At 37.9% G+C, this 27,619-nt stretch overlaps 6 protein-coding genes, 3 long non-coding RNA genes, 2 other non-coding genes and 1 pseudogene across 23 annotated transcripts; 5 read left to right on the top strand and 7 right to left on the bottom strand.

The window, feature by feature from the left end:
* Positions 1-937: 937 nt before the first annotated feature.
* Positions 938-3,765, top strand: FAP3 (Chalcone-flavanone isomerase family protein). Its single transcript, XM_023680167.2, has 5 exons — positions 938-1,203; positions 1,433-1,534; positions 2,650-2,805; positions 2,901-3,115; positions 3,191-3,765. The coding sequence occupies exons 1-5, from the start codon at positions 1,005-1,007 to the stop codon at positions 3,347-3,349; spliced, it is 831 nt and encodes a 276-aa protein (XP_023535935.2). The 5' UTR covers positions 938-1,004; the 3' UTR covers positions 3,350-3,765.
* LOC111797215 (Protein kinase superfamily protein) lies at positions 2,759-5,354 on the bottom strand. Its single transcript, XM_087124897.1, has 6 exons — positions 5,219-5,354; positions 4,784-5,122; positions 4,245-4,496; positions 4,042-4,175; positions 3,467-3,667; positions 2,759-3,332 (listed from the first exon to the last, which is right to left on the bottom strand). The coding sequence occupies exons 1-5, from the start codon at positions 5,352-5,354 to the stop codon at positions 3,467-3,469; spliced, it is 1,062 nt and encodes a 353-aa protein (XP_086981023.1). The 3' UTR covers positions 2,759-3,332.
* LOC147792172 (uncharacterized) lies at positions 5,024-5,579 on the top strand. The gene is made up of 2 exons (XR_015421492.1): positions 5,024-5,165; positions 5,260-5,579. It is a non-coding gene; the product is annotated as an uncharacterized LOC147792172 (long non-coding RNA).
* Positions 5,580-5,598: 19 nt separating this feature from the next.
* LOC111797217 (uncharacterized) lies at positions 5,599-6,466 on the top strand. The gene is made up of 2 exons (XR_015421493.1): positions 5,599-5,736; positions 5,806-6,466. It is a non-coding gene; the product is annotated as an uncharacterized LOC111797217 (long non-coding RNA).
* A 27-nt stretch (positions 6,467-6,493) lies between these two features.
* Positions 6,494-9,884, top strand: LOC111796523 (putative pentatricopeptide repeat-containing protein At1g53330; annotated as a pseudogene). Its single transcript, XR_002815369.2, has 3 exons — positions 6,494-6,637; positions 7,770-9,487; positions 9,638-9,884. The product of XR_002815369.2 is annotated as a putative pentatricopeptide repeat-containing protein At1g53330 (transcript).
* TRNAE-CUC (transfer RNA glutamic acid (anticodon CUC)) lies at positions 7,273-7,345 on the bottom strand. The gene has a single exon. It is a non-coding gene; the product is annotated as a tRNA-Glu (tRNA).
* Positions 7,425-7,497, bottom strand: TRNAE-CUC (transfer RNA glutamic acid (anticodon CUC)). Its single transcript has one exon. It is a non-coding gene; the product is annotated as a tRNA-Glu (tRNA).
* MSRB1 (methionine sulfoxide reductase B 1) lies at positions 9,471-11,977 on the bottom strand. Of its 2 annotated transcripts, XM_087124724.1 has the most exons (6): positions 11,929-11,977; positions 11,085-11,170; positions 10,780-10,907; positions 10,007-10,072; positions 9,724-9,921; positions 9,471-9,644 (listed from the first exon to the last, which is right to left on the bottom strand). In XM_087124724.1, exons 2-6 carry the CDS (start codon positions 11,094-11,096, stop codon positions 9,617-9,619), a joined length of 432 nt encoding a protein of 143 aa, XP_086980850.1. In that variant the 5' UTR covers positions 11,097-11,170; positions 11,929-11,977; the 3' UTR covers positions 9,471-9,616. The 2 variants fall into 2 exon arrangements, with proteins under 2 accessions (XP_086980850.1, XP_086980849.1); XM_087124723.1 differs by lacking the exon at positions 11,929-11,977 and having other exon boundaries at positions 10,780-10,891; positions 11,085-11,330.
* LOC111796522 (uncharacterized) lies at positions 10,818-12,280 on the top strand. The gene is made up of 3 exons (XR_015421415.1): positions 10,818-10,959; positions 11,041-11,189; positions 11,329-12,280. It is a non-coding gene; the product is annotated as an uncharacterized LOC111796522 (long non-coding RNA).
* LOC111796518 (protein SRG1-like) lies at positions 11,946-14,729 on the bottom strand. Its single transcript, XM_087124721.1, has 4 exons — positions 14,379-14,729; positions 14,055-14,305; positions 13,651-13,975; positions 11,946-12,194 (listed from the first exon to the last, which is right to left on the bottom strand). The coding sequence occupies exons 1-4, from the start codon at positions 14,628-14,630 to the stop codon at positions 11,946-11,948; spliced, it is 1,077 nt and encodes a 358-aa protein (XP_086980847.1). The 5' UTR covers positions 14,631-14,729.
* A 355-nt stretch (positions 14,730-15,084) lies between these two features.
* On the bottom strand, positions 15,085-17,141 carry LOC111796519 (uncharacterized). The gene is made up of 2 exons (XM_087124722.1): positions 15,936-17,141; positions 15,085-15,289 (listed from the first exon to the last, which is right to left on the bottom strand). Exons 1-2 carry the CDS (start codon positions 16,872-16,874, stop codon positions 15,236-15,238), a joined length of 993 nt encoding a protein of 330 aa, XP_086980848.1. The 5' UTR covers positions 16,875-17,141; the 3' UTR covers positions 15,085-15,235.
* Positions 17,142-18,141: 1,000 nt separating this feature from the next.
* LOC111796520 (protein FLX-like 1) lies at positions 18,142-27,223 on the bottom strand. Of its 11 annotated transcripts, none has more exons than XM_087124808.1 (9): positions 27,008-27,223; positions 26,703-26,913; positions 25,780-26,381; positions 25,504-25,670; positions 24,584-24,666; positions 20,071-22,861; positions 18,875-18,937; positions 18,587-18,780; positions 18,142-18,477 (listed from the first exon to the last, which is right to left on the bottom strand). In XM_087124808.1, the coding sequence occupies exons 3-6, from the start codon at positions 26,376-26,378 to the stop codon at positions 22,769-22,771; spliced, it is 942 nt and encodes a 313-aa protein (XP_086980934.1). In that variant the 5' UTR covers positions 26,379-26,381; positions 26,703-26,913; positions 27,008-27,223; the 3' UTR covers positions 18,142-18,477; positions 18,587-18,780; positions 18,875-18,937; positions 20,071-22,768. The 11 variants fall into 11 exon arrangements, with proteins under 11 accessions (XP_086980934.1, XP_086980936.1, XP_086980930.1 ...); XM_087124810.1 differs by having other exon boundaries at positions 26,734-26,913; XM_087124804.1 differs by having other exon boundaries at positions 18,875-18,948; positions 26,786-26,913.
* Positions 27,224-27,619: the final 396 nt, after the last annotated feature.

Here is a 27,619-nt window from a genome sequence, read left to right as displayed (position 1 = left end):
ATACCATGTTAGGAATCAACTCTCCACGATAATATGATATTGTCCACTTTGAGCATAAGCTCTGGTGGCTTTGCATTAGGCTTCCCGAACAGGCCTTGTACCAGGGAAAGAGTATTCTCATCAACATAGTTAAATAATAACCATTTTCATAGTTGAACAAATTATGAGGATCAAAGCAGGGGGTTCCTTTTTGCGCTACTCCGCAATCTTCCCACCGCCAGCAAGCGTAATTCATATTCTCCTACGGCGCCGCTTGATCCGACGGCGGCTTCGGAACGCACCACGTTTTCTGCAAATTTGTCGCACAGAATAAGAATAATTTCGACTCTGTTTTGAGGAATTTATTGTTTCCTAAACCTAATTTGATCATTTCGATTTTTTCTGTCCTTTTACTGCCAGCAAATCTCTTCCAGAAAAAGGAATCAGAAGCAGAAATTATTGAGATTCAGTGATTATTCGAAAATATGGCGGAATTCGAATAGATCGAGAAAACGCACCTGAAAGGGACGAGAGGAATAACAACAAAAAAGGAGAGAGCGGCCGCTTTCGCCATTAATCTTGCTCTGTTCTGCTTGAATATTCAAATCAAAGCACTGGAAAAAGATTGAAAGAAACACAATTTTATGTTGAGTGTCCAAATATATTGAAAAGACTTAAAAGCGATTCTATGTTGGATGACGTCCTAATAATTTTCATAGAATGCATGTGAGTGAGGACAAAGAATGTTGGAAGAACGTAGAACGATTCTTTCTTGGCTAACCTCCCAGCATAATTTTTTTGAGATATAAGTGAGTGAAGACAAAACATACTAAAATGATTTATAATAATTTTATGTTGAGTGACCTTGATAGTAATTTTTTGAGAAAGCATGTGAATGAGGACAAAACATGGTGAAATGATTTAAAAGGATTCTATATTGAAAAATCGGAATCAAACTACATGAATCTCCTCTCTTATCCAATCCCACTCAGAGCTTCGAAAGAGCAGAAGAAGAAATCTCTACAATGGCTGTAAATGCTGTAAATGCTGTAAATCCGACTCCATTACGCCTCCCATCAGCCATTCCCACTGGGAAATGGATTTCCAATGCCAGAGTTTGCCTCCCCAGAAAACCCCTAACTCAATCTACTTCCTCTTTCAACAAGAACTTCAGATCTTGTTCCAATTTCTCTCTCAAACCTTCTTCTTCTTCCCTTGCTTCAGGTAATGGAATGTCGATCTTCTGTTTTCTGCTTCTTTTGATGTTAATGGTGGGAAAAAATTGTGGAATGATTCTTGAGTTTCTGTATAAGGGTTTGGGTTTTGATTCATTTATGAAAAGAAATTTTGGAAATTGTTCAAAATCAACGTTTTAATGAATGATTTTGGGTATGTTTGAGAGTGATTATGAAATGATTAAAATGTTTGTTCTTTAATCAATGGGCTGCAACAGTTGGAAATGCAGGATATGTGGAGGAACCTTCAACCAATGTGAAATTTTCGACGTCCTTGACTCTACCGGGCTGCTCGACTTCGCTGTCGTTGCTCGGAACAGGTTAGTTAATTATAGTTCTACATGATTATGGTAAGGGGGGAGAAGAAGAATGCAGTGATCAACTGGTTTTATGAAAATTTACTGTTAAAATCGTCTATTCTTCATGTTTTTCTTGCAATGTATGTAAGAGAGCCCTTAGATCCAAAAGCTCATATCATTGTATGCTGCAAATGGTTATTGGTACATAGGTGCATTGCTGCAGGCAACACAATTTGCTTCCAACTGTTGAGTACGAAAGAATTTTCGACATCTTTTTAGGTGTGAAGGAAACGAAAAGAACGAACATCGTTCATGGCGCAAGTCGTTTGTTGTAAAATGAAGTTGATTGTTTATACTTTGAGATATATAAACTAGAAACTCAGTTAGAGATATTTATTATCCTAAAGCTAATGTAACCGTTCAAGCCCATCGCTAGTAGATATTGTCTGCTTTGGCTCGTTACATATCGCCGTCAGTCTCATGGTTTTAAAACGTGTCTGCTAGGGAGAGGTTTCCACATCTTTATAAGGAATGTTTCGTTCCCCTCTCCAACCGGTGTGAGATCTCACAATCCTCACCCCCCTTGGGAGTCTAGTGTCCTTGCTGGCACACCACTAGGTGTCTAGCTCTGATGTCATTTGTATCTTTATAAGGAATGTTTTGTTCTCCTTTCCAACTGATGTGAGATCTCACAATCCACCCTCCTTAGGAGCCTAATGTTCTCGCTGGCACACCGCCTAGTGTCTGGCTCTGATATCATTTGTATCCCTTAAAAGAAAAATTTAGTTCCCCTCTCCAAACAATGTGGGATCTCACAATCCACCCCCCATAGAGTTCCAGCGTCCTCGCTGCACACCGCATGGTGTCTAGCTCTAATACCATTTGTAACAGCTCAAGTCCATCGCTAGCACGTATTGTCTGCTTTGACTCATTACGTATCGCCGTCAGCCTCACAGTTCTATAATTTTTATGTTAGGAAGAGGTTTCTACACTCTTATAAGAAATGCTTCGTTCCCCTCTCCAACCGATGTGAGATGAATGTGGGATCTCACAGCTAACTATGAATTTTATACATCCGATACTTTTAACTAAACTATATTCTTCACTCTGATCTTCATTAGCTGCAAATATTTCAGGTTACAGAGAGAAAGTTTTTGCAATCATTGGTGTTAAGGTCTATGCTGCAGGACTATACATCAATTCATCCATCTCAAACGAATTAAACGCTTGGAGGGGTCGATCGGCTGCTGCAATTCAGGAGGATTCTTCCTTGTTCAATATAATTTTTCAGTGTAATAACCATTGCATATAAATTATACATAACTATATGATTATAGAAGTTGTGGATTATTTATGTTACTAAAAGTTTATTGTCTTTCAATGGCAGCTCCTTCAGAAAAATCTTTACAGATCGTTCTTGTTCGAGATGTCGATGGCAAAACATTCTGGGATGCCTTGGACGACGCCATTTCTCCAAGAATCAAAGCACCAACACCGGTCGATGAATCTGCATTATCTACCTTTCGTAGCATCTTCGAGGGGCGGTCTCTTAAAAAAGGAACCTTTATATTCCTGACTTGGTTGGAACCTCCAAAGATGCTTGTATGTTTAAACTTTAACTGTCTTACATTGTCTTTTCTTTTCTTTTCTTTTCCTTTCATTAATGGTGAATTGCAGGTTAGCATCTCAGTTGACGGCCCACCGACAGGAATAGAAGCTACAATCGAATCAAACAATGTGACTTCAGCTCTTTTCGATGTTTTTTTCGGGGACAATCCTGTTTCTCCTACTTTGAAGGCTTCTGTTGCAGCTGGATTGTCTGCAGTTTTGAAATAGGACCACGATTGTCTTGTTCTTATTAGTTTGAATGAACATTTGGATATGGTTCCACCAAACGAATTACAAATGCGAGATCACAATAAGTGTATAATACATTTTAGAGAAGGAACCTACTCAAGAATCTGTTACAATGCTACTTGACTTTAGCTGCTCAAGCACTTTGACGACCTCTGCCATTGTCGGTCGCCGAGCAGGTTCTGGTTCAAGACACTTCAGTGCAATGCTAAATACGACATTAACCTCGTCGACTGGAAAACAGCTCAAACTTCTGTCAAGTACATATTCTTCCCTTTTCTCCTGAACAACTGTTTTCACCTGACATTTAGATGACACTATGAAAGTCAGACAAGGAATAGCTTATTGTTCAGCTGTCTGTTCTTTTTTTATGAATAATATATGTCCAATTTTTAGCATTTGAGTACTCAATCTATTGCCTCTTGAAAGATGCCAATTTTTAGAAATGAATAGCACTAGGTTTACTCGATTCTATATGTAACAGCCCAAGCCCACCGCTAGCAAGTATTGTCTGCTTTGGTCTGTTATGTATTGTCGTCCGCTTCACGGTTTTAAAACGCGTCTGCTAGAGAGGGGTTTCCACACCCTTATAAAGAATGTTTCGTTCCCCTCTCCAACCGACCCAAAGACTTTGTCTTTCTTGGGCTACTAAAAATGGTTCAAGATTCACTTACCCATGTCACAAGTTTAGTTCCCTCTTCCATAAATGCTTCATCAGTCGGTTTTTTCCCTGTTAAGAGCTCGAGTAGTACTACACCAAAACTGTAGACATCTCCTTTTGTCGTTGCTCGTCCCGTATCGAAGTATTCTGCCAAAATGAAGTTAGTAATATCGATGTCAAGGGAGCGGTGAAGTAGAATGGCTGATTAAATTCTACCTGGAGCCAAGTACCCAAATGTGCCTGCCACAATAGTCGATACATGAGTCTTGTTGGGTTCCATCAGAGTTGCCAATCCAAAGTCGGACACTTGAGCGTCCATGTTTTGATCCAACAATATGTTGCTCGACTTGATATCTCTATGTATGATGTGCGGGATGCAGTCGTGATGAAGGTACGATATGCCTCTCGCTGCACCTACTGCTATTTTATACCGTGATGGCCAATCCAAAACCTTCTCCTTTGATCTTCCTGCAGTATCATCAAATTTAGGACAGAATAATGTGCTATATCATAGCCCACCGCTAGCAGATATTGTCCTTTTTGGGCTTCCCTTCAAGGTTTTTAAAACACGTCTACTAGGGAGAGGTTTCCACATTCTTATAAGGAATGTCTTGTTCCCCTCTTCAATCGATGTGTATCCTATAAACGCATTTTAAAAACTTTAAAGGGAAGCCCGAAAGGCAAAGCCCAAAGAGGACAATATCTGCTAGCGGTAGACTTGGGCTGTTATAGAAGGCTCTGATATATACACGTACCATGTAGATATTCATACAAACTTCCATTAGGCATTAGCTCATATATAAGGAGATTATAGTGAGGAGCAGTGTAGTATCCGTGAAGCGTGACGATATTCCGATGCTTTATGTCTCCCATCGCTTCCAATTCTCTCTCGAATCCTTGATCTCTTTCAGCACTTCCTCTGTTCAGTCTTTTCACAGCAAATGTCAAGGAGTCACTTAGTGCAAGTTTGTAAACAGTCCCATGGCCTCCAGAGCCAATGATGTCCCTGTTGTTTAGTTTTAATGTTTTCTTCAGGAACGCATCTGATTCCAGGGACTTTGTTGCTGGAGACTTGAACATGACCATCTTCCCACCTATGTATATACATCGGCATTGCACACGTTACTCTCGACACCGGTGATTAACTCGACTAACTCAACATATTCTCTTAAGTTTGGAAATTATCATACCTGACATCCCATCTTCATAAATCATGTGTCTTCTTTTCCAGCGCTTGTAAAGAAGCAATGCTATGAAGATCTTCGACATGATGAAAGCGACACAACTGATCGTGGCATAGAGTGCTATAGCCTGGCCTCTATCCATTTGATTCTACAGACGATGAAAGTGTTCAGAACAGTTTACATGGAAGACAGTCTTGAACTTGTGAGATCTCCTCCATTTAACTCGACATGAGACAAGCAATTTGGCTGTCTCTCAACATGTTTTTCTGAGTGTCAGTGAGCTGAAGTAGCTGAAGGTTGTTCTCTGCTACAACTGTACATACATAAAGAAAACTCAATCCCTGTCAGATCCTACATCAGTTGGGAGTTGGGAGGAAAACGAAGCAGGGAAAACTCAACCCCTCTCCTTAACAGACGCTTTAAAAACCTTGAGAGAAAACTCGAAGAAGACAATATCTGCTAGCGGTGGCTTGAGCTGTTACAAAACACTCCAAAATCCAGACTACTGACTCGAATATACAGAGGTGAAATTTACAACCCCAAGATCCAAGCTCTTGGTGGTTGAATCGCTCTTACGTTTCTTTTCCCGACAGATAGGAACCGTCAAGAATGGAGCTTACACAAAAAGAAGCAAAACAGACAGGTCCAGCTAAAGAAAGCAATCAAGAATTTCAAGATTTCAACAAAGTTCTGTATAAACTTACCCGATCTTCATCAGCTGTGACATGAACAGGAATGAAAACCAGAAGAAAACCAAGAAAGAGAAAGCAACTTAGCAAGAACATAACAGCTTTTTCTTGAGAGACTAATAATGGGAAAGGAAGAGAAGGAAAGCTTCTTATCATGATTGGCTCATTTGACAAAAACAAAGGCTTTATTATTATCTTCTCATGTGGGTTTGTGTTTGTCTGTACTTTTTTCTGATTGACATGCCTCCATTTTCAATGCAGGAGTCTGCTAAAAGAAAAGGGGCTCACCACCAATCACAGTTCGACTCGTGTTTAGAGAAAGGCCCAAGAAACAGATGCTGATAATCTTCTCAAACTTAGGCATTTCACTTACGCAAAGAGTACTCAAATCAAGTTGAAATGGATAGCTTTTATGTTGATCTGCTAAGATCCTGCCCTTATCATCATGGGACAAAGAAGCACATTTTTTCTTGTACATACTCAAACTATACCATCTCATTATCAATACTTCAAGCTTCATGTGGTTGGGATCTTACTGTTGATACCCACAGCCTCTTATTTTGAATCTTTTGTCTCCAAACCTTGTAAACACATGGCCTTTTCCCAGACTTATGTAGGAAAAAAGTCAACATTTTTGTCGGCTGAAAATAGTTGCAGGGGAACCCTACCTACTCTGTCGGTATACAGGAAAGCTCGAGCCCTTTTGATTCAGAGACAAGAGTCTTCAATGGACCATGTACGATAAGAGTACATTTTTCTTTCTTCAATGGACCATGTACGATAAGAGTACATTTTTCTTCCACGCCCACCACTACTAAATATTGTCTTTTAGCTTTCCCTTTTTAGGCTTTCCCTCAGAGTTTTAAAAGCGCATCGGTTAGAGAAAGGTTTCCACACCCTTACAACGAATGATTTGTTCTCTTCTCCAACCGATGTGGGATATCTTAGGCCGAACACATTTCTTCTAAGTTAAAGGGTCACATCAAAACCATAACAAAATGTTAAAAGATATCCAGAAAAGTTGGAGAAGGCAAGCATTGATGAGATGGTAGAAAAAGTAGAGACCCAAAAGAGAAGGATGAAAAAGGAATTAGCAAAGCATGCATTATCATATGAAGGTTGTGCTGTCATCCATTATCATATGAAGGTTGTGCTGTCATCCATGGATTCTGTACCATCTGTCCTTTGGGTTTCCTAGGAGTTGGGAAACTCACAAACCAAACATATTAATGCTGAAATTAGGAAGTAAATACAGCTCAGAAAATGGAAAGCCATTAATATTTATTCACATCACATGTTTTGGCTTCTCAATATAAATAAATAAATAAATAAATAAAAGAAAAAGGCAAAAAAGTGAAATTAAATTTCCGTTTCCGTTGCCGGGATTTGAACCCGGGTCTTTCAGGTGAGAGCCGAATATCCTGACCAACTAGACTACAACGGATTTTTGGAATACAAATGAAGCTAAATTTTAATAAAAAATAATGTTTCATAAAAACAAAAAAAAAAAAGAACAAAAACATTTCCGTTGCCGGGACTTGAACCCGGGTCTTTCGGGTGAGAGCCGAATATCCTGACCAACTAGACTACAACGGATTTGTTGAGCGTTATTATTTAATAAAATATTATCACATTAAAATTGAACACAAGCTTCGAGCTACCCTTGTGTGGTCTCGTTTGGATTCAGCAATGGCTCTGTGCCTTTCGCGCCCTCTTAACCATTCACGATCCCTTTCCGCCATTTTTACTCGAATTCTCTTCGTTTTCATTCGATGAACGATTAATCGAGGCACATAATTGGCCAACGTATGAAGGACCCACAAGCCCATTTCTAGCTCTTTACTTTCCTATAATCTCATCATTCCTAGCTCGGGCGTGCCGAAATGTTCGATCAAATGGAAGAAATCCTCCACCAGTTCAAGCAAGATACTTGTTTTGTTCCTCACGAGATCATTTTTTGTTCTTCGGCCGAGCCCGCACCCGCCACGCTGACCGTGCCTTCCAAGTGTTCGACAAAATTCCATCCTTTGGATGCAAGCGGACGGTGATATCTTCAAATTCGTTGTTGGATGCATTGTTGAAACGCCGGGAGTTTGAGAAAATGGCGGAAGTTTTTGTGGGCATTGGTAACTATGGCTCCCCTAATGCTTGTACATTTAACATTTTGATTCATGCTGCTTGTTTATGTGGGTATTTGGATGCTGCGTGGGATGTGTTCGATGAAATGCGACAGAGAGGTGTAAACCCGAATGTTGTTACTTTTGGGGGTTTGATTTATGGGCTATGAGATTAAGAGAGGATTTGGTGAATGTATATAGATTTCACCTAATGCCTCAATATATGCTACATTGATCAAAGGATTATGTGGGGTTGGATAATTGAATTTGGCTTTCAAGCTGAAGGAGGAGATGGTGACTAACAAGGTAAAATTAGACTCGGCTTTTTATTCTACTTTAATTAGGGATCAATGAGATGATCTTCAAGGGTTATGTGCTTCGTTCTGAAAGCATAAACAAGCTCATTAGCAGGTTGTGCCAGGAATGCAATATGGAGCTTTTGGGACAGTTTTAAACAGTTTAGTAAGAGGAAATGGCATGAATGTGGATATATGGTCTAGAGTTGTTGCTTTTGTTTGCAAGGAGAGTCTATCAGAAGCCTCCAAGTTAATTCCTTCATTGATGAGTTAATGATTTCCCAGTGTTTTCAGGGACATCTTATAATTTCCATGTTTAAATTCTTGTTAGTCCTATACTACCTACCAGTTTAAACTTCTTGTCCTTTATAGGGTGAAACTCAATTTTCATCTCCCTGGTCTGGGCATCGCAAAGTAAGATGACTCGACTTACAACACACATATGAAGTTGTTTTTGAATGGGTTAGAATGAACTTACTATCCATGTTTAGCATGAATGTGAGATCTCACATCATTTGGATAGGGAAACAAAGCATTCCTTATAAGAGTGTGGAAACCTCTCCCTAGTAGATGTGTTTTAAAACCGTGGGCAGACGGTGATACGTAACGGGCCAAAGCAGACAATATATTCTAGCAATGAACTTGGACTATTACAAATTGTATCAGAGCCAGACACCGAGCGGTGTACCAGCGAAGACGTTGGGCGCCCAAGGGAGGTGGATTGTGAGATCCCACATCGGTTGGAGAGGGGAATAAAACATTCCTTATAAGGGTGTGGAAACCTCTCATTCGTAGACACGTTATAAAATCATGAGGCTGATGGCAATACGTAACGGGCCAAAGCAGACAATAACTACTAGCGGTGTGCTTGAGCTATTACAGCGAAGAACTAGAGGATAGAGTGATGCCCTCTAATGGATTATAGATCTCTCTCCATGCTCTATTTCGATCAGGATCTCTTTGATCCAATTGACAATAGACAAATGAGAGTCCGTGCAATAGCCTTATTTCTCAAGGACATAAGAACAAGGGAAGGAGCTATGAAGGGTCCTATTCTATTCAGCTCAGAACCAATTTGTCCACATACTTGCTCAGCTTGTGTTCTATCTAGTTCCAGTATATCTGGAACAATTACTCAAGAAGGGGATCTATCATATTGAACGACACCAAAAGGTACAATTATTTCCATTCAGCACAATAAACTTATACATCTAGCAAGAATCCTTAGTTTATGTGCACAAACATGTAATGAGAATGAGTTACAGAATTTGCAGGCAGGCATAGTAATATCTTCACCTTCGCTTATTTCGGCTTCAATTTCAGTGCAGCACTGCAGAGAGTTTCATACACAATTCAGTTCTAGAAATTAGTAGACACACAAGCAGAATGAGCTAGTAACAGCAACATACCTATTGATGCAGTAACGCTTCCCAGTTGGCGGCGGTCCATCATCAAAGACGTGGCCCAGATGAGCATCACAAGCAGCACAAAGAACTTCCTCTCGAGGCATGAAAATAATGGACAGGTCTAGCTTGGTTTTGACATTATCACCAATGGGCTGGTAATACGATGGCCAACCAGTTCCACTGTCAAATTTAGTTGATGATCTGAAGAGAGAATATTACATATTATTGGGAGTTCTATGAAAATTCATTTGCTTAGAGAAGTTATTGAAAGAGCCAAAATATTTACTCAAACAGAGGCGTGTTGCAACATATGCACTGGTAAGTCCCTGGCGTTTTGGTGTTCCAATACTCTCTGAAATTGAAGGAAAAAGTTTACCATTGGAATAGAATTGTCATAAAATAGATCAAAATGTTTATCTGGCGTTTTGTAACGGCCTAAGCCCACTGCTAGCAGATATTGTCCTCTTTAGACTTCCCTTCAAGGTTTTAAAGCGCGTCTGCTAGGGAGAGGTTTCCACGCCCTTATAAAGGGTGTTTTGTTCTCCTCCCCATTGTAACAGCCCAAATCCACCGCTAGCAGATATTGCCCTCTATGGACTTTTTCTTTCGGGCTTCCCCTCAAGGTTTTAAAATGCATATGCTAGGGAGAGGTTTCCACACCCTTATAAAGGGTGCTTCATTCTCCTTCCCAACCGAATGGAATCTCACAATCCACCCCGTTCGGGAACCAGCGTCCTCGCTGACGCTCATTTCTTTCTCCAATCGATTTAGGACCCACCAAATCTACCCTCCTTCGAGGCTCAGCATCCTTACTGACACATCAACTCATGTCCACCCTCTTCGAGGCTCAGCCTCCTTGCTGGCACATCGCCCCGGTGTCTGGCTCTAATGTCATTTGTTATAGCTCAAACCCACCGCTAGCAGATATGGTCCTTTTTGGACTTTTCCTTTCGGGCTTTTCCTTCAAGGATTTTAAAACACGTGTGCTAAAAAAAAGTTTTCACACTAGTGTTTCACACGTTTACATGTTTTATATTGAAGATATTTATTGAATTATACCCAGTAAAAGCTCTCTCAGTTCCCTTCTGACGGGTAATATAAAATTGCTCGCTTGTGAGCCGCTTCTTCCATTCATCATCGCTAAGAGATTTGTAATCCGCGGTGCCAGCCTCTGCACCAACAGGCAACTAAGCTTCTTCAATGTTCAATATCATAGACAATGAACACAGCAGCAAATTGGTAAGATAAATTCTCCCTTTACTGTAAATTTCTCGTGCCATGCCATGGATATTCATTACTTGAATTCATTGTATCATACAGTTTAGAGCAAGATTTGATAATGAAAAGAAAGGAAAAGGAAAAACCTCGGATACCATCTGGTCGCTGTGAAGAGGAGGAGGAGCCCATAGCACGGATAGAAGACGATGAAAGCTTTTCGTTCTTGGCCGCTCTGAAAATTGGAGGAGAAGGTAAAGAAACAAACTTTAAATTTTGTTGGGTTTTCGAAGAACTGATAAACCCAGATGGAATCGATAAATTCCAACTTCTGGAAGCCATCGTTGACAATTAAAATGAACTTGGGCTTTCACTTTGTGTTCAAATACTCAGCTAGCAGAGGCCCGTGGGGGGATGGGTATGCTTCTGATTCTGCAATCTTAGCCGTTTGATGGAATCTTAGAGATGATTGATGGAATATGGATGGTTAGATTGGGAAGGAGGAAACGGATGTTGTGAGCTGGGAAGCATTTGAGTGGGTGGATGAGAACAAGCCCTGTCTTAGCAGAAGTGGATATGTGTTGGCCACGTTTATTCCCTTGGAACTGCATGATTATGATTGTTTCATATTGAACAAGTATCAATTATGTTCTTAAGTTTCCATTGGTGGGAGAAAGTGAGTTATACAACCAAATGTTCTATACTAGAATCATTCAAGATCGGTAGGATCAATCTTATTTATGAAATGATTCGAATCTCAAACAAATATTCTTGCCTTGAGATATTCAATCTACAAAGTAATCCAAATCTCACTTCCTGGTAGTTTCTTATCATTTAGCATCAAAATTTTTCTTAAATCCAAATCTCACTTCCTTGTAGTTCCTTATCATTTAGCATCAAAACACTCAACATTCAACCATACTATTACTGAATCTTAGACTCTTGGCGGGAAGAAGATGATGAACAGTTATGATTGTGAGGGAAAAGACTTACCGTGGACGTGGGATCTCTCACGGTTGAATGCGCAGGGTGTCGAGGTGAGACTTCCTGTCTAGTTTGCGAGAAAAGAGCAGCCTCACGAACTGTTGGTATGTCAAAGTTGTAAACAATGGAGGGGAGTGAGGCGTAAGGAGGGATGGAATTGGCCTTATTTCTTTCTCCAAACTTGGGTTGTTGAAGGTCGCTATGGACAGCCTTTCCCTCTTTGCGTTCACCGTGGCGCAGTGTTCTATGCTTTTGTATTCCCCATTTGTTATTATCTGCCAAAACCAAAATCAACAAACTTCCGTTCATGTATATCTTAATTTGAACATAATTTCTAACTCCTTCGAACTTGTATTTTCAATTATGGTTGAGTTATGCCTGTCCAACAAATCGGACATAAAAAAATTCTTGTCTTTTTAATAAATAAAACAAAAATAGACTTCTCATGTATCTAATATAGATCTTTTGTAAAAAAGTCGAGGCATTTCAAATTGTTTGTTGACACAGACAAAGTCAAGGAAAATTTCTAGAATTATTTCAATATTGGACCTTGTACATGTAATAGTTCTGAATCGGATCTCTTTAGAAAGAAGATCTTTTGTTTGTCTCATGTTAGCTTGCTCTAGTTCCCTTATGAAACTTTCATTATTGGGTTAGCCATACAGTTCACATGTTTCTAGCGATTCACATGGCAGCCATACACTTCACATGTTTCTAGCGATTCACGTGGCATCATCAAATGATACAAGTCTTGGATAAGAATCTACAACACACTAGAATGCCCTTGTTGACGATCCTTTACTCCAACAGCATCTAGGGTTCCTTGAACAATGTGATATCTCACACCGGGTAAATCCTTAACCCTTCCCCCTCTTACTAAGACTACATCATGTTCTTGCAAATTATGGCCAATATCAAGTATATAAGCAGTGATTTCAAATCTCGAGGTTAAGCGTACTCTAGCAACTTTACGTAAGGTAGAATTTGATTTTTTGGGGGTGATAGTGGAAAAGTTGATAGATAAGTCACCCTTACTGCCACTCGACAGAACCATACATGAGATTTTCACCTCATACGGCTTCTCGTTCAATTCTTTAGAAGTCATTGGATCCTTTTTCCTCGTTCGAGAATCTCCTCCCCTCATCCATTCCGTGGTTAGATTTTTTAACTTTTAATTATTTGTATAATAAATTTCTTAATTTTTAATTTTGTTTTTGATTAATCTTAGATCCAACCGGGTTCTTTAACAAAATAATAAATCTATTAAACGCCATATAATTAGTACGATTTTAGTTTTTATACTTATGACCTTCACACTCCTAATTACGATTTTTAACTTATCAAAAATATCCTAAACTATGACATTAATTTTAATTTACTATTGAGTTTCATTTTCACCTAAAGTTTGTTTCAAAACAACCCTAATAGGATTTTACTACTAAATTCATACAAATTTATATTCCTATCTTAATATTTTGGGAAGAGCAAAACCTAGATGGAGTAGTCCAACTATGTGGCCCAACCTTATGGTACCACGTGTCACTTTGTTGTTTTATCATGTTGGAAATTTTTTCTTTTATTTTATATTTTTTTATATACTTCTTTATTTATAAACTACGAAATTATTTTAAACTTTTAATTTTCAATCAATCAATTGAAAATAAATAATATTATGTAGATGGGAAATTAAAATAAATAAAAAGTAAATTTAATTGTGAAATCATTCATTACCTCCATGATGTCACCAATGTTGACGATGAACGCATTGGGGAGAGGCGTCACAGCAACCCAATTCCCGTCCTTCTTAATCTTCAGACCTTCCATTTCGTTGATTTGCAGCAGAATTGTGAGGCCGACGGCGTCGGAATGCGGCGTCAGTCCGATCACCTTCTCCGGCTCCGGGCAGGGAGGATAATAGTTCATTCTCATCGACTGACTACCATCCTTGAAGATCTCCGTCAACTCTCCATCTTTGATCCCCAACGCTTTCTCAAATTGCTCGAAAATCGCCATCGCCAGATTCTTCACCTCTGCCGAGTACTCCTCCATTGTGTTTCTGCATCCGTATCAATCCGAAATTTAAGAACGATACTCTGTAGTGGAACGAAATTGAGAGTGAAAGAGAATGAGAGAACCGGAAAGCGAGAGGGAGGTTTTGAAATAAGCGCGGTTTCCTGAGATGTGGAGGCGCGGTAGCGATGAAGAAAAGGTCGCACCAATCCAGTTTCTGTTCTTCACTTACAACGAAAGCTTGTCCAAATCCTTCTGCATCTTCTTCACTCTGCCATAGCTTTTTCTTCTTCTCTTCAATCGGTAGATTGAAGAACATCTGCGTCTCCGCCTTCATTTTCTCGATCAACGAATCGCTCACTCCATGGTTCAGCAACTAAATTTCAGCAACCAACACCGATTCAAAATCATAAGATTATACAGAGAAACAGAGGAACGAAGAGGAGAACCTGAAAGAATCCCCAATTTTTGCAAGCGGAATGAAGCCGAGCCAATTCGGAGTACATTGAAGCGTCGGAGTGAAAGTTCGACATATCGATAACGGGGATTTCGGAAGCGGCGGAGACGATCGGGAAGGAGTGGAGATCGGGGCGGATGTATCGAGATGGAACTTCGACGATCGGCTGTTTCGCCAACTCTTGAACGGAAGGTACCAAAATCGAACCTCCGAATCTTGATGTGTTGTTGTTCTTCTCCGCCATCACTTTTGATTGTCCGATTGATTTTGATTTTGATTTTCGAGTTTCTTCAGAGTATATTCATGGAGTACATAGTTATGCTGCCTTATTTTTCAATTTATTTATGTTTTTTTTAATATTTTTTATATACTTTTAAATTTAAAAAAAAAAAAGTTAAAAATAAAAAATAACCTAAAATGACTTTCATATCCCTGAATTCTATCTTAACTTTTAAGAAAATAACTTACTTATTAAAGGGCAAAATTGAATAATATTAACATATAATGACAAACATGGAAAAATAATATTAGCGTGAACCCCAATTATTCCCAAAAGTAACTTTAAAAAATCAAATTTCTAGAAGAAAAAAGTGTTAGCCACCAAACCTTATACCATATGTAAGTGACAAATTCTACCAACTCATGATTATCATATTATTATTTTACATTAATTAACAAAGTTTATAAGACAAATAGGGTATTTTAGCCTAATTAATTATATCATTTAATTAAACACAATTACAAGCAAGCACCATGCCATGAACTCAAATAAATATCTAAACATTGATTCTAAATCTAGAGCAACCAACTACAATTTACCTTCGTCTCGAGCTATAGATTTCCTAGAAACTACAGTTTACCTTCATCTCGAGCCACGATCTTGAACTTTCCTGTTAGTTGTTGCTGCAAGCAGAAGAGATAAACAATACTCAAACAACACTCAAACCCGTTCTTTCATATAAACTATAACAGCTCAAGCTTGTTAGTTGAACACGATTCTCCACATTAGTATGATATTGTCCCCTTTGAGCACAAACTCTCCTGGCTTATTCCAATAGAGATAGTATTCTTTGATTATAAACTCATAATCATTCCCTAAGTTAACCGATGTAGGACTTTCATCCAACAAAACTCATTACTCGTATATATTGTCTTATTTGAGATTTCACTTTCAGACTTTTCCTAAAGATTTCTATTATGAAAAGGTTGGGCCAAATTAGGGAAGGATCGTAAGTTTACAAGTAAAGAATACATTTTCATTGGTATGAGACCTTTTGAGAAAGCTCAAAGCAAAAGCACGAGAGCTTATACTCAAAGTGGATAATATCTATACCATACTTGCGGACCCATAAATCAATTAGCAGGAGCTCTTTTGGGGTTTTTTCTTTTCGTTAACACAAAATGCTTGCAGAATTCACCAAATGTAATAGAAACAATCAAATAATTAACACAGTAGAAACTCCTTAGACAGAGACAAGAACTATGGAAGAACAGTCAATTCTAAGAATTCAAACCTTCCTGGATAAAAGGAGAAGGGGAATGAATTTACCTTCTTCCACAAGTCGGTGTGGTTTCTGCAGAACCCAGCTACAATGGCACCAGATCTTCTTCTTTCTTGGTACTCAATACAGAGATCCTCCTTCAACCCACAAGTAACATGAAAAGCCAAATTGCATTTGGGCTCTGAGCAGTCTATAGCACAACCGCTAGAAGTTTTGCAGATGTAACATTTGGATTCCCATCTCCTCTTCAGAATCAATGAGCAATCAATTCCTTCTCTGCCATCTGGGTCCTCGAAGAACACCTCAGGAACAAAGAGCCCACAAACAATATGCGCCCATCGGCCATCGTTCGTCGGCTTCATGGCCCCTCCTTTGAGAGGACAGAGGCAGCATGAAAATGGAGTTTCTGATACCTTCTTCTCTGTGTTAGAAGACGAAGAAGCTAAGCATTGGATACAGAACCAATCGCCTTTTGGTACGCTCTTCGCCAGAGGATTGCCATAACATGAAGAATGTACCATTAAATCGCATCCATCGCAGAACACGATTGGATCTGAAGGATCTCCGTCTGTGCTTTGACAAATCGCACAGAGGATCCCATCGTCTTCGTCTTCAACATCAGAAATTTCCTTTTCTTCATCCTCTTCATTTTTCTCTCTCACTGATTCTGTTTTCGGTACCGATTCTTCTTCCTCTGAAGGAGGCTTGTATTCAACATTGAGATCCAATGACTCGGGGGGAAAATCAGGGTGAAGCGCCCACACTCTCTTCTTGGTTGGCAAGCAGTAAGAAGCGGAAATGGCGGCTGGGTGAGGCGAAACAGCGTCTGGAAGAAAGAATAATGATGAATCGCGAGACTCCTTTCGCTTCTTCGCTGGAAGGGAAGAGGAATGGAGCGATTGATCCTCGTTTTGCGGGTTCAGTTGCTGTTGTTCTTGAAGGAATCTGAGGCTTTTGAGGGGAGGTAAGCCATGGAGGGAATCCATTCGGATCTGCAAAGAAGAAGAAGAAGAAGATGATGATGAATGAATGAATGGGAGTGATAATTTGAGGAGGAATCTGATTTGAGTAGAAGAATTAGGAATAGGGTTTTCGAATTCAGAGTTCCCGCGAACTGAAAAATGTGGAAGATTCGTGAAATTTTGATTTGGGGGAGATTGGAGATTCAATCCGGCGGGGAACTGTTCAATTTTTTATTTTTTCTTAATTTTGAATTTTGTTTAAATTGAAATTTCCAAGGGAAAATCCAAGTATAGCGGGTCGGGTTTTTCTTATTCCATTTTTTATATTTATTTTACAAATTATTCATTTCAATTTATTTTTCTTTTTTTTTTCTCAAAAAAATATATGTAAAATAAAGTCTTTGTCCCCTAGAAAAAAAAAATATATATATATATATATCTTTTTACTCTCTTATTCTCGATTTAAATAAAGAAATTTCTAGCCATATCTTGAGTTAAATAGATAGACATCTTTGCATCTCTTCAAGTTAAATAGATAGACATCATTGCATCTCTCTAGGGTAAATAGAGATCTTTGCATCTCTACAGGTTAAATAGACATTCTTTGCATCTCTTCAGGTTAAATAGACATGTTTGTGCATCTCTCCATGTTAAATAGACATCTTTGTGCATCTCTTCAGGTTAAATAGACATATTTGCATCTCTTCAGGTTAAATAGACATCTTTGCATCTCTTCAGGTTAAATAGACATCTTTGCATCTCTCCTCTTTGCATCTCTTTAGGTTAAATAGACATCTTTGCAGACATTTTTGCATCTCTCTAAGTTAAATAGGTGCGTTTACCTCTGCGCATAGTTTATTCATAGGTTTGGTTGTTATAATTTGGATTTTGTTTCAATTTGTGTTTGTTCTAATGTTTCAATCTGGTTTTACATTATATTTAAATTTTCTGTGTGGAACTTTGAATATGTTGTTTTCTATTTGGCTAATTTTGTTACGAACTGTATTAGAGTTTACAATTGAAAAAAAAAAAAGTGAGATTTTTTTTTTCTAGACCAAGAGTTCCAACGTTCAAAACTCCGCCATTAGCGTTCCGATCCATTTACTAGCAAAGACGGCAGTTGATATAACAAATATATATTTAAACGAGATATATAAATACATATATGGGTAAAAAAATTAGGAGTTTTATGTCACTCAACACCCTACAAGAACTGGAACCAATTGGAAATGACCCATTGAGCTCTTCCAATGCTTGAAAACTACTGAATCGAAAGGGTCAAACACATGGCTGCTACAAAAGAGATGATATATATATATAGGAACAAATAGAAATTAAAAACGCCACATCATTTTATAATTAGGTGTACTATTAGTCACCTAATAGATATTTGCATCTGATTCATAAGTTGAAGTAAGAATTCAGAGTAGAATACATACAAAATATATCTTAAGCTGTGGTGGCATACACTGATATTTGCGTGATGGAGGGCTGTAGGCGCACCCCAAGTGCAGGCAGGCTCTGCTGTTATTCAGCCAACTTCACTGCAGGGGGGGGTTTGGTTGAATTAAACTCGGCGAAACCAGTTTTGTCGAACAGCAACACGATCCATGCCTGTTCCATATGCCTGTTCATAGATGGAAGCTTGCGAATCGTAAGTACGATGTAGTGATCAAGAAGAAAAATTAAGCGCCAACTTCGAATAGACAGTTCTTTTTTTTTTTTTTTTTTAATACCAGAGAGAGCAGGGTGCAAAGCCAGCCAACCAACACACTGAATGATGTACTGCTAGTTGGTAAAGACTTATGCCAGGAAGAGTATTTGATAGCTTCCTAAGATGGAACAAATTGTTGATTGTTCAAGCCACGAGCTAAACTGACTTCAGATGGAGGATTTTGGAGTTCAGCTCCCACTGCCATTTTCATACGACCTAAACACAGATATCAACCAAGTTGGGTACAAAAAGATCAGAGAGCACAGACGAACGTTTCCAGACGAAGTGAAGCTTAAATAGATGTACCCACCTTAGTACACTCTGAAATCGGTTCATAGCCATAAATTAAGCCGATCACGGAAGACCCACAAACCTGCAAATTTACTTTAGAAAACATTAGAAACAGACATTATAGAGCTTCCAAGAACATTGAACATAATCATATACTTGGATGAGAAAATGAAGGATATAATTCACACTGTTCTTGAGACTGCTTTTCCAATAAGTTAAAAGCTACTAGTTTTCTTTTTCAGATACTAAAGATTGTCTAGATGGGAAAAATATGGAGAGTGGTGAGAGGAACACAATTGGATATCCTCCAATATCCTAAAAGCTAAGAAATTTATATAACAGTAAGCAGGTAGCTACAAGCTAAGTTCAATACAAAGCTCCCCATCAGTACTTCGAGCCAATAAACGCAAACCTACAGGCAACATTTTCGTTGAAGATTCATAACAGGGGTCAAAATATTGCAGAAGACTGCATAATGTCGAAAAGAAATAAAATCATAAAAAAAGCATTATCCTTTCAACAAAAGCTGCTTCAAATATCTCTAAGTACTAAACTGGGAAAATTTGTATTTACAACCCAAAGAGAGAACAATGAAGAAACCTGCATTCGAAATTCACAGGACAAATTCCCAAAATTGTAAAGGATGCCAAGTAAAAAGCTAGCAGCTTTGACCATTTTTAATGTTTTCTAACTAAAACAAAAGAAATTTCTGTCAGCTTCTTGCTGCTTCTATAATCTGAAACGTATAACTATACTCCAACTTTAACAATTCTAAATATAACACTAGTTAGTCACTTGCATGAGGTATACAAATTTTTCATGTCAATAAACCATTCTACATATTCTAGCAACAACGTTGTTTAGGATAGTAACCGAGTTCTAACTATATAACTTAAACGTCTCATGTCTAGTAAAATTTAAAATCATCGATGTACACATATCAGATACTATTGAACATAAACCCCTAATAAACCTAGAGTCTCAGAAGCGATCAAACGAGGAGATGGAAGGAAAGGAGAAAGATGCACAAAGCACATAAAGCCTCAATCATGGGGCATGGAGGTTCTACCAATAGCGGCAAAGCAAGAGTGCCATCAGGCAACAGATGTGGAGAACGAAAACAGATCTAAAGATTCCTAAAAGGGCAAGGAAAAAGGAAGAGACTGGAATAATAGGTGATCACTTTTTTTTCAGAGAAAAAAGATAAACACTTACTTGACTGAAATTCATCATGTGGCTCCATTGTTGAACTGTCTTGGCAATGACCAGCCATTTCACGCAATAAACAAGCTTCTCTCAATTCTTTGCTGTCATTCTCTAGGGCAGATGAGTAACACAGCGTGTTTTCTTACTTACGTTTCTGTAAAAAAAATTCCTGTCCTATAACCATTCGAGGACAAGACTTTTTGTACCACCAGCAACGCTTGAGATCCCCATATTTACACCCTATCGTTCCTACTCGCTTCACTTAATTAGCCCACTGCAAGACGATATGATTGCAGTACACTACTGGGCTATAACCCAAATTTGCACTTCATACTTGGAGGATACAGACCAAACAAAGAAATATTCTCTCCCATATCATCCATGGAAGAGACAAAAAAAAAAAAAAAAAAAAAAAAAAAAAGAAAGGAAGAGAGATAGCAATATAACAAAACCATACAAGGACAGAATAGACCAAAATAATTAACGGGAAGTGTTGAGAATGAACTCTCTTAGAAGTTTGAGGAAACAGAGCTCACCGATTCTTGCATTTAAAGTCCGGATTCTAAGTCCTAGAAATCTAACTGGCAAGGAAAGGAAGGACACAGATGATAGAAGATCAAAATGGGTGGAACACACGTTTCACATATTTAAGGCCACTTTATACCTTCTCTTTAGACTATGGTACAGTCCCTTCCCAAGGCACTCTCTAAATGGATTGAATAGATTACCAACAACGCTCACTCTCTCTGTCTGTGTGAAATGTAAATACTAAAAAATCTCACCTTTTGACCACCAACAGAATAAAAAGTAAGATAACTTCTCAACACGGCAATATATGCTAATCTAGAAGTAAAAACTTGTGCGGCACTTAATACCCATAGGTGACTGTTCAAAAAGTTGGAAACCAATTGTCACTCCACTAATTCCAAGAGTCTTTGCATATCTACTGAAATGTCAATCCTCATGTGAAGTATAGCCCACAATTTAAATATTTTAAAAGCTAAAAAAAATATTCATATGAAACTTGCATTCAATAGAATCTCTCATATACAAAGTTTTTATAGAAATAAACAGAAGGAAAGAAAAATGAAACCATAAACATGTTATCATTTTCAGGGGCAAAATTTTAAAAAGAACAAACCAGGAAAAAGCTTAGTTACATACAAGAAACTAATGAAAAAGAAACCAGAGTATTAAAAGCGATCACCTTTCTGTTTTCAATCCAAAAAATAAAAAATAAAATTATGGCCTTCACAGAGGCCCACAAGGCAGATCAAAGTATAAGGTGCAGTAACGTACATCTCTGTTGAAAGTTGTGGCTGGAGCCCAGGCAGGTAAGGGCTACCAATATCTGAGAGAAGATTATCCTTCTCCAAAAGGACATAAGTTCAAGGTTCTTGATAGAAAGATTACTCCTCAGTGACTATTGGAGACAGCCTCAAGGTATACAACTCCTCTCCATGGATGATAAGTAGGGGCTGTACACCATCCCAGGTAACTAGAAAATTGTGTGGTTGGAGCCAGGAGTTGTACACAAACTACAATTGTTTACAATTATAAATATATGTATCTTTGGCAAGCCTATATCATTGCTCTAGCCTCCACCTCTTATAAAATCCATGTTTCAATAAACTAAAGATTTAGAAGTATAACCCTGAACTCCACACAACTAAATGTACTAAATCCAAAACTCCTAGACAGCTAGATTCCAACTACAAGTTGCATAGGCTAATGAATCACTTGATCTACATTTTGTAACCTCGCACCAATACCAAAAGTTACAATTTTTTTGGTCAATTAACAAAATTCAATGATAATATTTAATGATTGGAGAAGGAAGATACTAATGGACAAAATCAACCATGACCATAAAAGTTGCTTCCAAAGCACTAATCTAAAGATAATTCCGATGTGTGTTAAGAATTAATGAAGAGGGTAAATCAACTGAATGGCTTACCCTAATTGTATTTCTAAACCCTCTTGTAGTTGACCTTCAAAAAAAAATAGTAACAAAGAACTAATAATATACTTGATAGACATTAACCTGGCAATTTGACATATGAACAAGAGCACAAAGGAAGTCAAGGAAAAACAAGGTTTCTAGACATCAATATGGTTACCAAATACAAAGATCACTTATTCAGTTAACAACAGGAAACTTCGTCTACTAGATAATTAACATAACTAAACCCCAAGAAAAAAAGGAAATCGCCAATCCACCTCCAATGTGAGGATCCCTGTCAAAAGAAAGAGAGACTAAATCCCACAAGGTGTGCAGGGAACACAACCAAGCCTATCTAATTCTTAGAACTTCATCCTTGAAGCTGCTAACTAAAATGTATAAGCAAATCTGCACTTACACACCAAAAAGAACTGCAATGTAGATTCACAATTCAAAAAATATATATCTAATCTTCAATGTTCCAAGTAATCAAAATCAAAATGAAAAATAAATATCACATCTGGAATGTGCAGAAAGGCATATACAGGGAAATATATATAATATAAAACTAAAAGTAGCATATTGCATCAACAGGCTAAGTTAATCAGTCTAGTTCAAGTACAGCATGAAAACTGTTAATAAGCAAATCTCCTAAAATTTCTATCACAAAGCAACACTTTAGATCCAGACCTAATTATCAATGCTTTGTGATTTGAACCTCAAGCCCTCCACAAGAAACATCTTAGCAGGACATAATTCATCAGTCTATCTATGTCCTTGAGCCCGTTGCATGTCATATGCACCCCAGGGAACAGATCCAGGTCCATATGGAGGATAACCATCGGTACCAGACTGCACCTATGATTTACAGCAAAACCATAATACACCATTCAAAAGAACGAAAAATATAGGAATCAAGGAAGAGACATAGAAGAATGGTACATGAGAAGTATAGCAAAGACCCCTAAAAGCCAACATGCTTGCACAGAATTGCAAACGATCCAAAAAGGCTTCGGGTGTATATGTCAACTTTGTTTTATGACAACCTTCTTAAGTTGAAACCTAACTTACTAGGATCATACAAAAAGACAGTCCATTAAAATGACAACCCCCTTTGCTATTGTAAATTATAGGAGCACATGCTTGTAATTATCTTTGGTTGTACTTTTTCTTTGTTTGTCCTCGGTTGGTTTGGCAGATATTTTAAATGTGCAAGGCAATTGAAGTGCAGAGCCTAAGACAAGGTGGGAGGGACATGAGGAGAGTCTAAGAAGCACGGACACAGATATGGAATACATTACACAAACACGGAAACAACACGACACAAACACAGTGACACGCCAATTTCTGAAAAATGTAGGACATGGATATGTTGAGGACTCGTTAATTTTTTAAACAAAAGAAAGATAATATTAAAAGATCAAACCCAAAAAGTTTTTTACTAACTATTAAAATAATTAAAACAAAAAGAACCATGAATGAAAATTTAAATAGCCATTGAATTTAGTGGTGCATAAAACCCAAGAAGTTATTGCCTAGTGCCCACTAAAATTCCACAAAGACAAGAGCCAACAGCTTACTAAAAACCTACAAACTAAATTTTATTAAAAGAACCAACAGCCCATTTAAAAGAAAAAACCCTAAATAATGTCCCCCCTTCACAACTGCCCCCTATTCTACTCTCCTCCCTCCACAGTCATTTGGTTTGATCTCCTTCCCTTCATCGCCACATTGTCGCTGCCTCTGACCAAGATCACCATTCTGACTAACATTGTCATCGAATGCCACTCTCCAATGATATTGCCAATTTGAAAGGTTTGTGTTTTGTACGTGTTTGTGTGTCCATCACATGTCTGAAATTTTAAAACTTGAAATAAAAACAAGACATGGATTTTCGTGTGTCCAGTTTTATCCATGTCCAACACAAACACTAGTAAAAAAACAATGTGTACATGCTTCCTATGGGAGAAGAAACGATTGTGAGGCATGGCACAAAATTTATAAATTATATTAACCTACAATTTTGAAAGTTTAATAGGATGAAGCATGAATTAAAAAAATAACGTGAATTGCTGTCTTATTTGCAAATAATAGAAGCACATGTTTGTAATCATCTTTGGTTTTACTTTTGTTTCTTTGTCCCTGGTTGGGATTGGCAGAGGGAAATGGGGAGAGGAACAGGGTTGTGATGTGTGGCACAAAATATCTAAATAATATTAACCTAATATATATAAATAGTGTCTAAATTGACTATTACACTTTGTGTCTTCTTAACAAAATTAACTTTAGGTATGAATTACTGTTTACCGATTTGTGAAATATCTGAAGTTTCTGAAAATTATCCAAATTTTCATTGTTTTCATAATTTGTTTCCAAAAATATTCATCCACCTTCCCCAAAAGCTGAATCATAGACATTGTTTATCCACGCTATAACCTTTTTTCTTGCCGAAATGTACTGCACATAGCAGTGTATTCATACAACCTAAAGCAAAAGTAATAAACAAAGTGGATATGTCCTGCACATAGCAGTGTATTCATACAACCTAAAGCAAAAGTAATAAACAAAGTGAAAACTTACGGAGTTCAAGCCATAACTCGAAGAATATGGATTTCCCGCATATCCAGCATCAGCATTGCCATAATTTGTACCGTACCCAGCAGCTAGACAAATTATTACCACGTTCAGAGAGAACATAGAACAATGTGATCTATAGAACATTTTCAAATTAACGAAATATTTTGCACAAAGCTAAACAATGTGATCTATAGGGTTTTCCTTTGGTTTCTTTGGGGCGAGAGGAAAGGCAAAATATCCCGAGAATCTTTCTTTACCTTTGGTAATTTTATGAATTTAATTCTCTTTCATACAACGTCCTGTTGTAAGTGAAAACACCAATTCTTTATTATAGTAGTTTTTCTTCGTTGATTTCTAATTGGAGAGCTTTCTTGCAATTCACCGTTAGGTTTTAGGTGTTAGGTGTTCTTAATCCATTAATTTCATTCATCAATGAAATTTTCTCTCTTAAAAAAAAAAGGCAACTTTTTTCCCATCATATTTTAAATTCATCTCCAGACAAACAACAGCTTGCCAGGACATGAATATGGCTGAGGGGGTTTAATGTAAGCCAAACACGTGTCTGCAACAATATTATATCCAGCATCAAGTTGTGGGGAAATAACATTGATGGTAGAGAGTATTTCAATTATTCAGTACGCAATGTCCAGCAGTTTCAAAATCTAATTCTATAATAGTGTCTCACTTCAACAATCAACTGTTCTTCACAGAGATTACTCAGCCATGCATTTAGATACAAGGGGGAGGCTAAGTAAATGACGTGAATACCATGGTTAACTTCTAAATGGTACGCATCAAATTGAATTGCAACTATTCTTTTGTCTTTGTTCACATGTGAGGAGTTTCTTTAAACTATAATTTTCTTCAATATGATCTTAGATTAAAACAGAGTACCCATTTGGAATTCAAAAGAATGTGCATACCAGCATTTCCAACAGCAGCAGCAGAAGCATGAGCTCTCTTCTCTGCATTAGCAACCTCAGCTCTAAGTTTCTCCAACTCCCGAGCCATTGAAACCAGTTTCTTCTCCATAACCTGACCGTGTTCATAATTCTCTGCATATCCCTTCTTTTCATACTCAATTGCAACTCTTGATATGCAAAATATATACACGCTAATCAGAATTACAAAATATCTATAAAAAAAAACACCTTATATCACCCATTGAAGTTTCGAATCCAAAGAATACCATAAAATACCTAGCACGATGTAATTCCTGCTTCACAGTTTCAATTTCTGCCTTCAAAGCGGGGACCTGCTGCAAATCTGCAGTCATTCTAGTTAGATCTTGTGACATTGCTTGTACTTGACCAGTGAGCTCCTGCCTTGCAACAGTTAATTCCTTGACATCAGAATGAACTTGAAGAAGCTCTGCTCGCATAGTCTCAACTCCTCGCAGATCAACTTCTAGTCTTACTGATTTTTCATATAATTCTCTCATCTGAATGTCCCTTTCTGCATGCAAGGAATCAGCAACATGAGCCATGCGTTGCAACTCATGCTGGGCTGCTTCTAGTTCCTGCTTAAGAGCAACATGGGTGGCAGCTAGCCTCTGGTTGTCGAGAAGAAGAGCTTGGATATCCTGATGTTGGGCAGCAAGACGCTCCTCGATCATTGCAGGGTGTGGAGGAAGGGATCCTGGATGCATCCCATACTGTGATTCTCTGATTTCCTCAAGAAGCGCTGGATGTGGCACTGGCCCAAGGCCTCTGCCAAAATGAGGTTCGCGAACAGGTGGTAGTCCACCGTGAGGCACACCATTTAGTGGCATCGGTGGTCCTCGATTTCTTCCAGACATAATCTATGAAAGAAAAACCAAAAAAAAAACGAATTAATAAAGTATCAAGAAATTCATAGAACTATAAATATATAAAGTGCTCATAGACCACATGTAATCCTGAAAATCAAGCAGACGAAGTACTCAATTCTAACACCCCGAGAAAAAAAAAAAAAAAACAAGTAGCCAACCAACGATTTAAAGAATCTGAAAACCTACGTAAGCCCAAAGAAATCAAATCATTTTTCATTCCAGCAGACATACAATCGCCAGTATGAAAGATTATTTATCAGACCCAGTCCCCCATTTATATCGAATCAATAACCAAACCCTTAACGTACGTACCGATAAATCCCAAAACCCAAAAACAAGTTACATTTCAATTTCTCCCCCATTTCTAAATATATCTGTAGTATGACTATCATAACCATCAAGAACCCAGCTTTCTGTCTGCTGCGAGGAAAGCCACTCCGTCCAAAGCAATCGGAATGCCATACACCCCCGAAGAATTTGGCAAGCTGAGCTTCCGATCAACCCAACCATGTAGAATACGAAACTGAAAATTCATTGTTTAACACGAACGGATTTTCATTCTACACGAATACAATGAGCAATGAAACAACACAGCGGGTCGAAATCCAGATACTGACCTTCCCGTAGAGGAGGAATCTGATGGAGAGTGGATAAGCAGGAGGGTATGGGAACTCAGGTAACTGGGATTTAGGGAATTGTCATCTCGTCAATTCGATTGGGTTGAAAATCAAAGAAAAAACAAAACCCTAGAACTGGGTTTCTTTTTGCGCCCTTTTCCTTCTGTTCGTTTTTTACCGCCTGTTTCGACACGAAGAAATCGACTTCGTTCAAAAGCTGACGTAAATGAAGTTTAATAAATAAAATTAGTTAACTTATAAATTTATATTTTTATTTAATAATTCTTCGAATTTAAATAATAATAATAATAATAATAATAATAATTAGTATTTAACAATTTCTTAAACTTTATATTAATTTTGAATCTAATAAATTTATTATTTTTTAAATACACGAGTTTAAGAGTTTATTTATTAAAATTTAATTTTTTTTTTTAACTATTTTTTACATAAAATTTAAAATTTTAATAATTTTAACCATTTTCCCCAACTATGTGGGAAGATAATTATAATGAATGTTTTGTTCTCCTCTCCAATCGATGTGAGTTTTTATGATCCACCCTCTCGAGGTCCAACGTTTTCGCTAGCACAATGTCACGTGTCTGACTCTTA

Source organism: Cucurbita pepo, chromosome 6 (genome assembly GCF_057944985.1).
Source record: "Cucurbita pepo subsp. pepo isolate OVF chromosome 6, ASM5794498v1, whole genome shotgun sequence".
NCBI classification, from domain to species: domain Eukaryota; kingdom Viridiplantae; phylum Streptophyta; class Magnoliopsida; order Cucurbitales; family Cucurbitaceae; genus Cucurbita; species Cucurbita pepo.
Note: the sequence above shows the minus strand (reverse complement) of the source record. Positions and strands in the feature narration are given on the sequence as shown.

Excerpts from the sequence above, each read along its gene's own strand:
- LOC111796519 (XM_087124722.1), bottom strand. The coding sequence starts at position 16,874 with ATGGATTCCCTCCATGGCTTACCTCCCCTCAAAAGCCTCAGATTCCTT. Across the intron at positions 15,290-15,935 it reads ACACCGACTTGTGGAAGAAG|CAACAACTAACAGGAAAGTT; the intron begins GTAAATTCATTC and ends TTCTGCTTGCAG.
- LOC111797215 (XM_087124897.1), bottom strand. The coding sequence starts at position 5,354 with ATGGATAGAGGCCAGGCTATAGCACTCTATGCCACGATCAGTTGTGTC. Across the intron at positions 4,176-4,244 it reads ATTTGGGTACTTGGCTCCAG|AATACTTCGATACGGGACGA; the intron begins GTAGAATTTAAT and ends TCATTTTGGCAG. Across the intron at positions 3,668-4,041 it reads GAACTAAACTTGTGACATGG|GTGAAAACAGTTGTTCAGGA; the intron begins GTAAGTGAATCT and ends TCTAAATGTCAG.
- FAP3 (XM_023680167.2), top strand. The coding sequence starts at position 1,005 with ATGGCTGTAAATGCTGTAAATGCTGTAAATCCGACTCCATTACGCCTC. Across the intron at positions 1,535-2,649 it reads GCTGTCGTTGCTCGGAACAG|GTTACAGAGAGAAAGTTTTT; the intron begins GTTAGTTAATTA and ends CAAATATTTCAG. Across the intron at positions 3,116-3,190 it reads TGGAACCTCCAAAGATGCTT|GTTAGCATCTCAGTTGACGG; the intron begins GTATGTTTAAAC and ends GGTGAATTGCAG.
- LOC111796520 (XM_087124804.1), bottom strand. Across the intron at positions 24,667-25,503 it reads TGCTGCTGTTGGAAATGCTG|CTGCTGGGTACGGTACAAAT; the intron begins GTATGCACATTC and ends TAATTTGTCTAG. Across the intron at positions 22,862-24,583 it reads CGAGTTATGGCTTGAACTCC|GTGCAGTCTGGTACCGATGG; the intron begins GTAAGTTTTCAC and ends TGTAAATCATAG.
- MSRB1 (XM_087124723.1), bottom strand. The coding sequence starts at position 11,277 with ATGGCTTCCAGAAGTTGGAATTTATCGATTCCATCTGGGTTTATCAGT. Across the intron at positions 10,073-10,779 it reads ACTGAGAGAGCTTTTACTGG|AGAGTATTGGAACACCAAAA; the intron begins GTATAATTCAAT and ends CTTCAATTTCAG. Across the intron at positions 9,922-10,006 it reads TGCAACACGCCTCTGTTTGA|ATCATCAACTAAATTTGACA; the intron begins GTAAATATTTTG and ends TTCTCTCTTCAG.
- LOC111796518 (XM_087124721.1), bottom strand. The coding sequence starts at position 14,630 with ATGGCGGAGAAGAACAACAACACATCAAGATTCGGAGGTTCGATTTTG. Across the intron at positions 13,976-14,054 it reads AACCTCCCTCTCGCTTTCCG|AAACACAATGGAGGAGTACT; the intron begins GTTCTCTCATTC and ends ATACGGATGCAG. Across the intron at positions 12,195-13,650 it reads ACATTGGTGACATCATGGAG|ATAATAACAAATGGGGAATA; the intron begins GTAATGAATGAT and ends TGGTTTTGGCAG.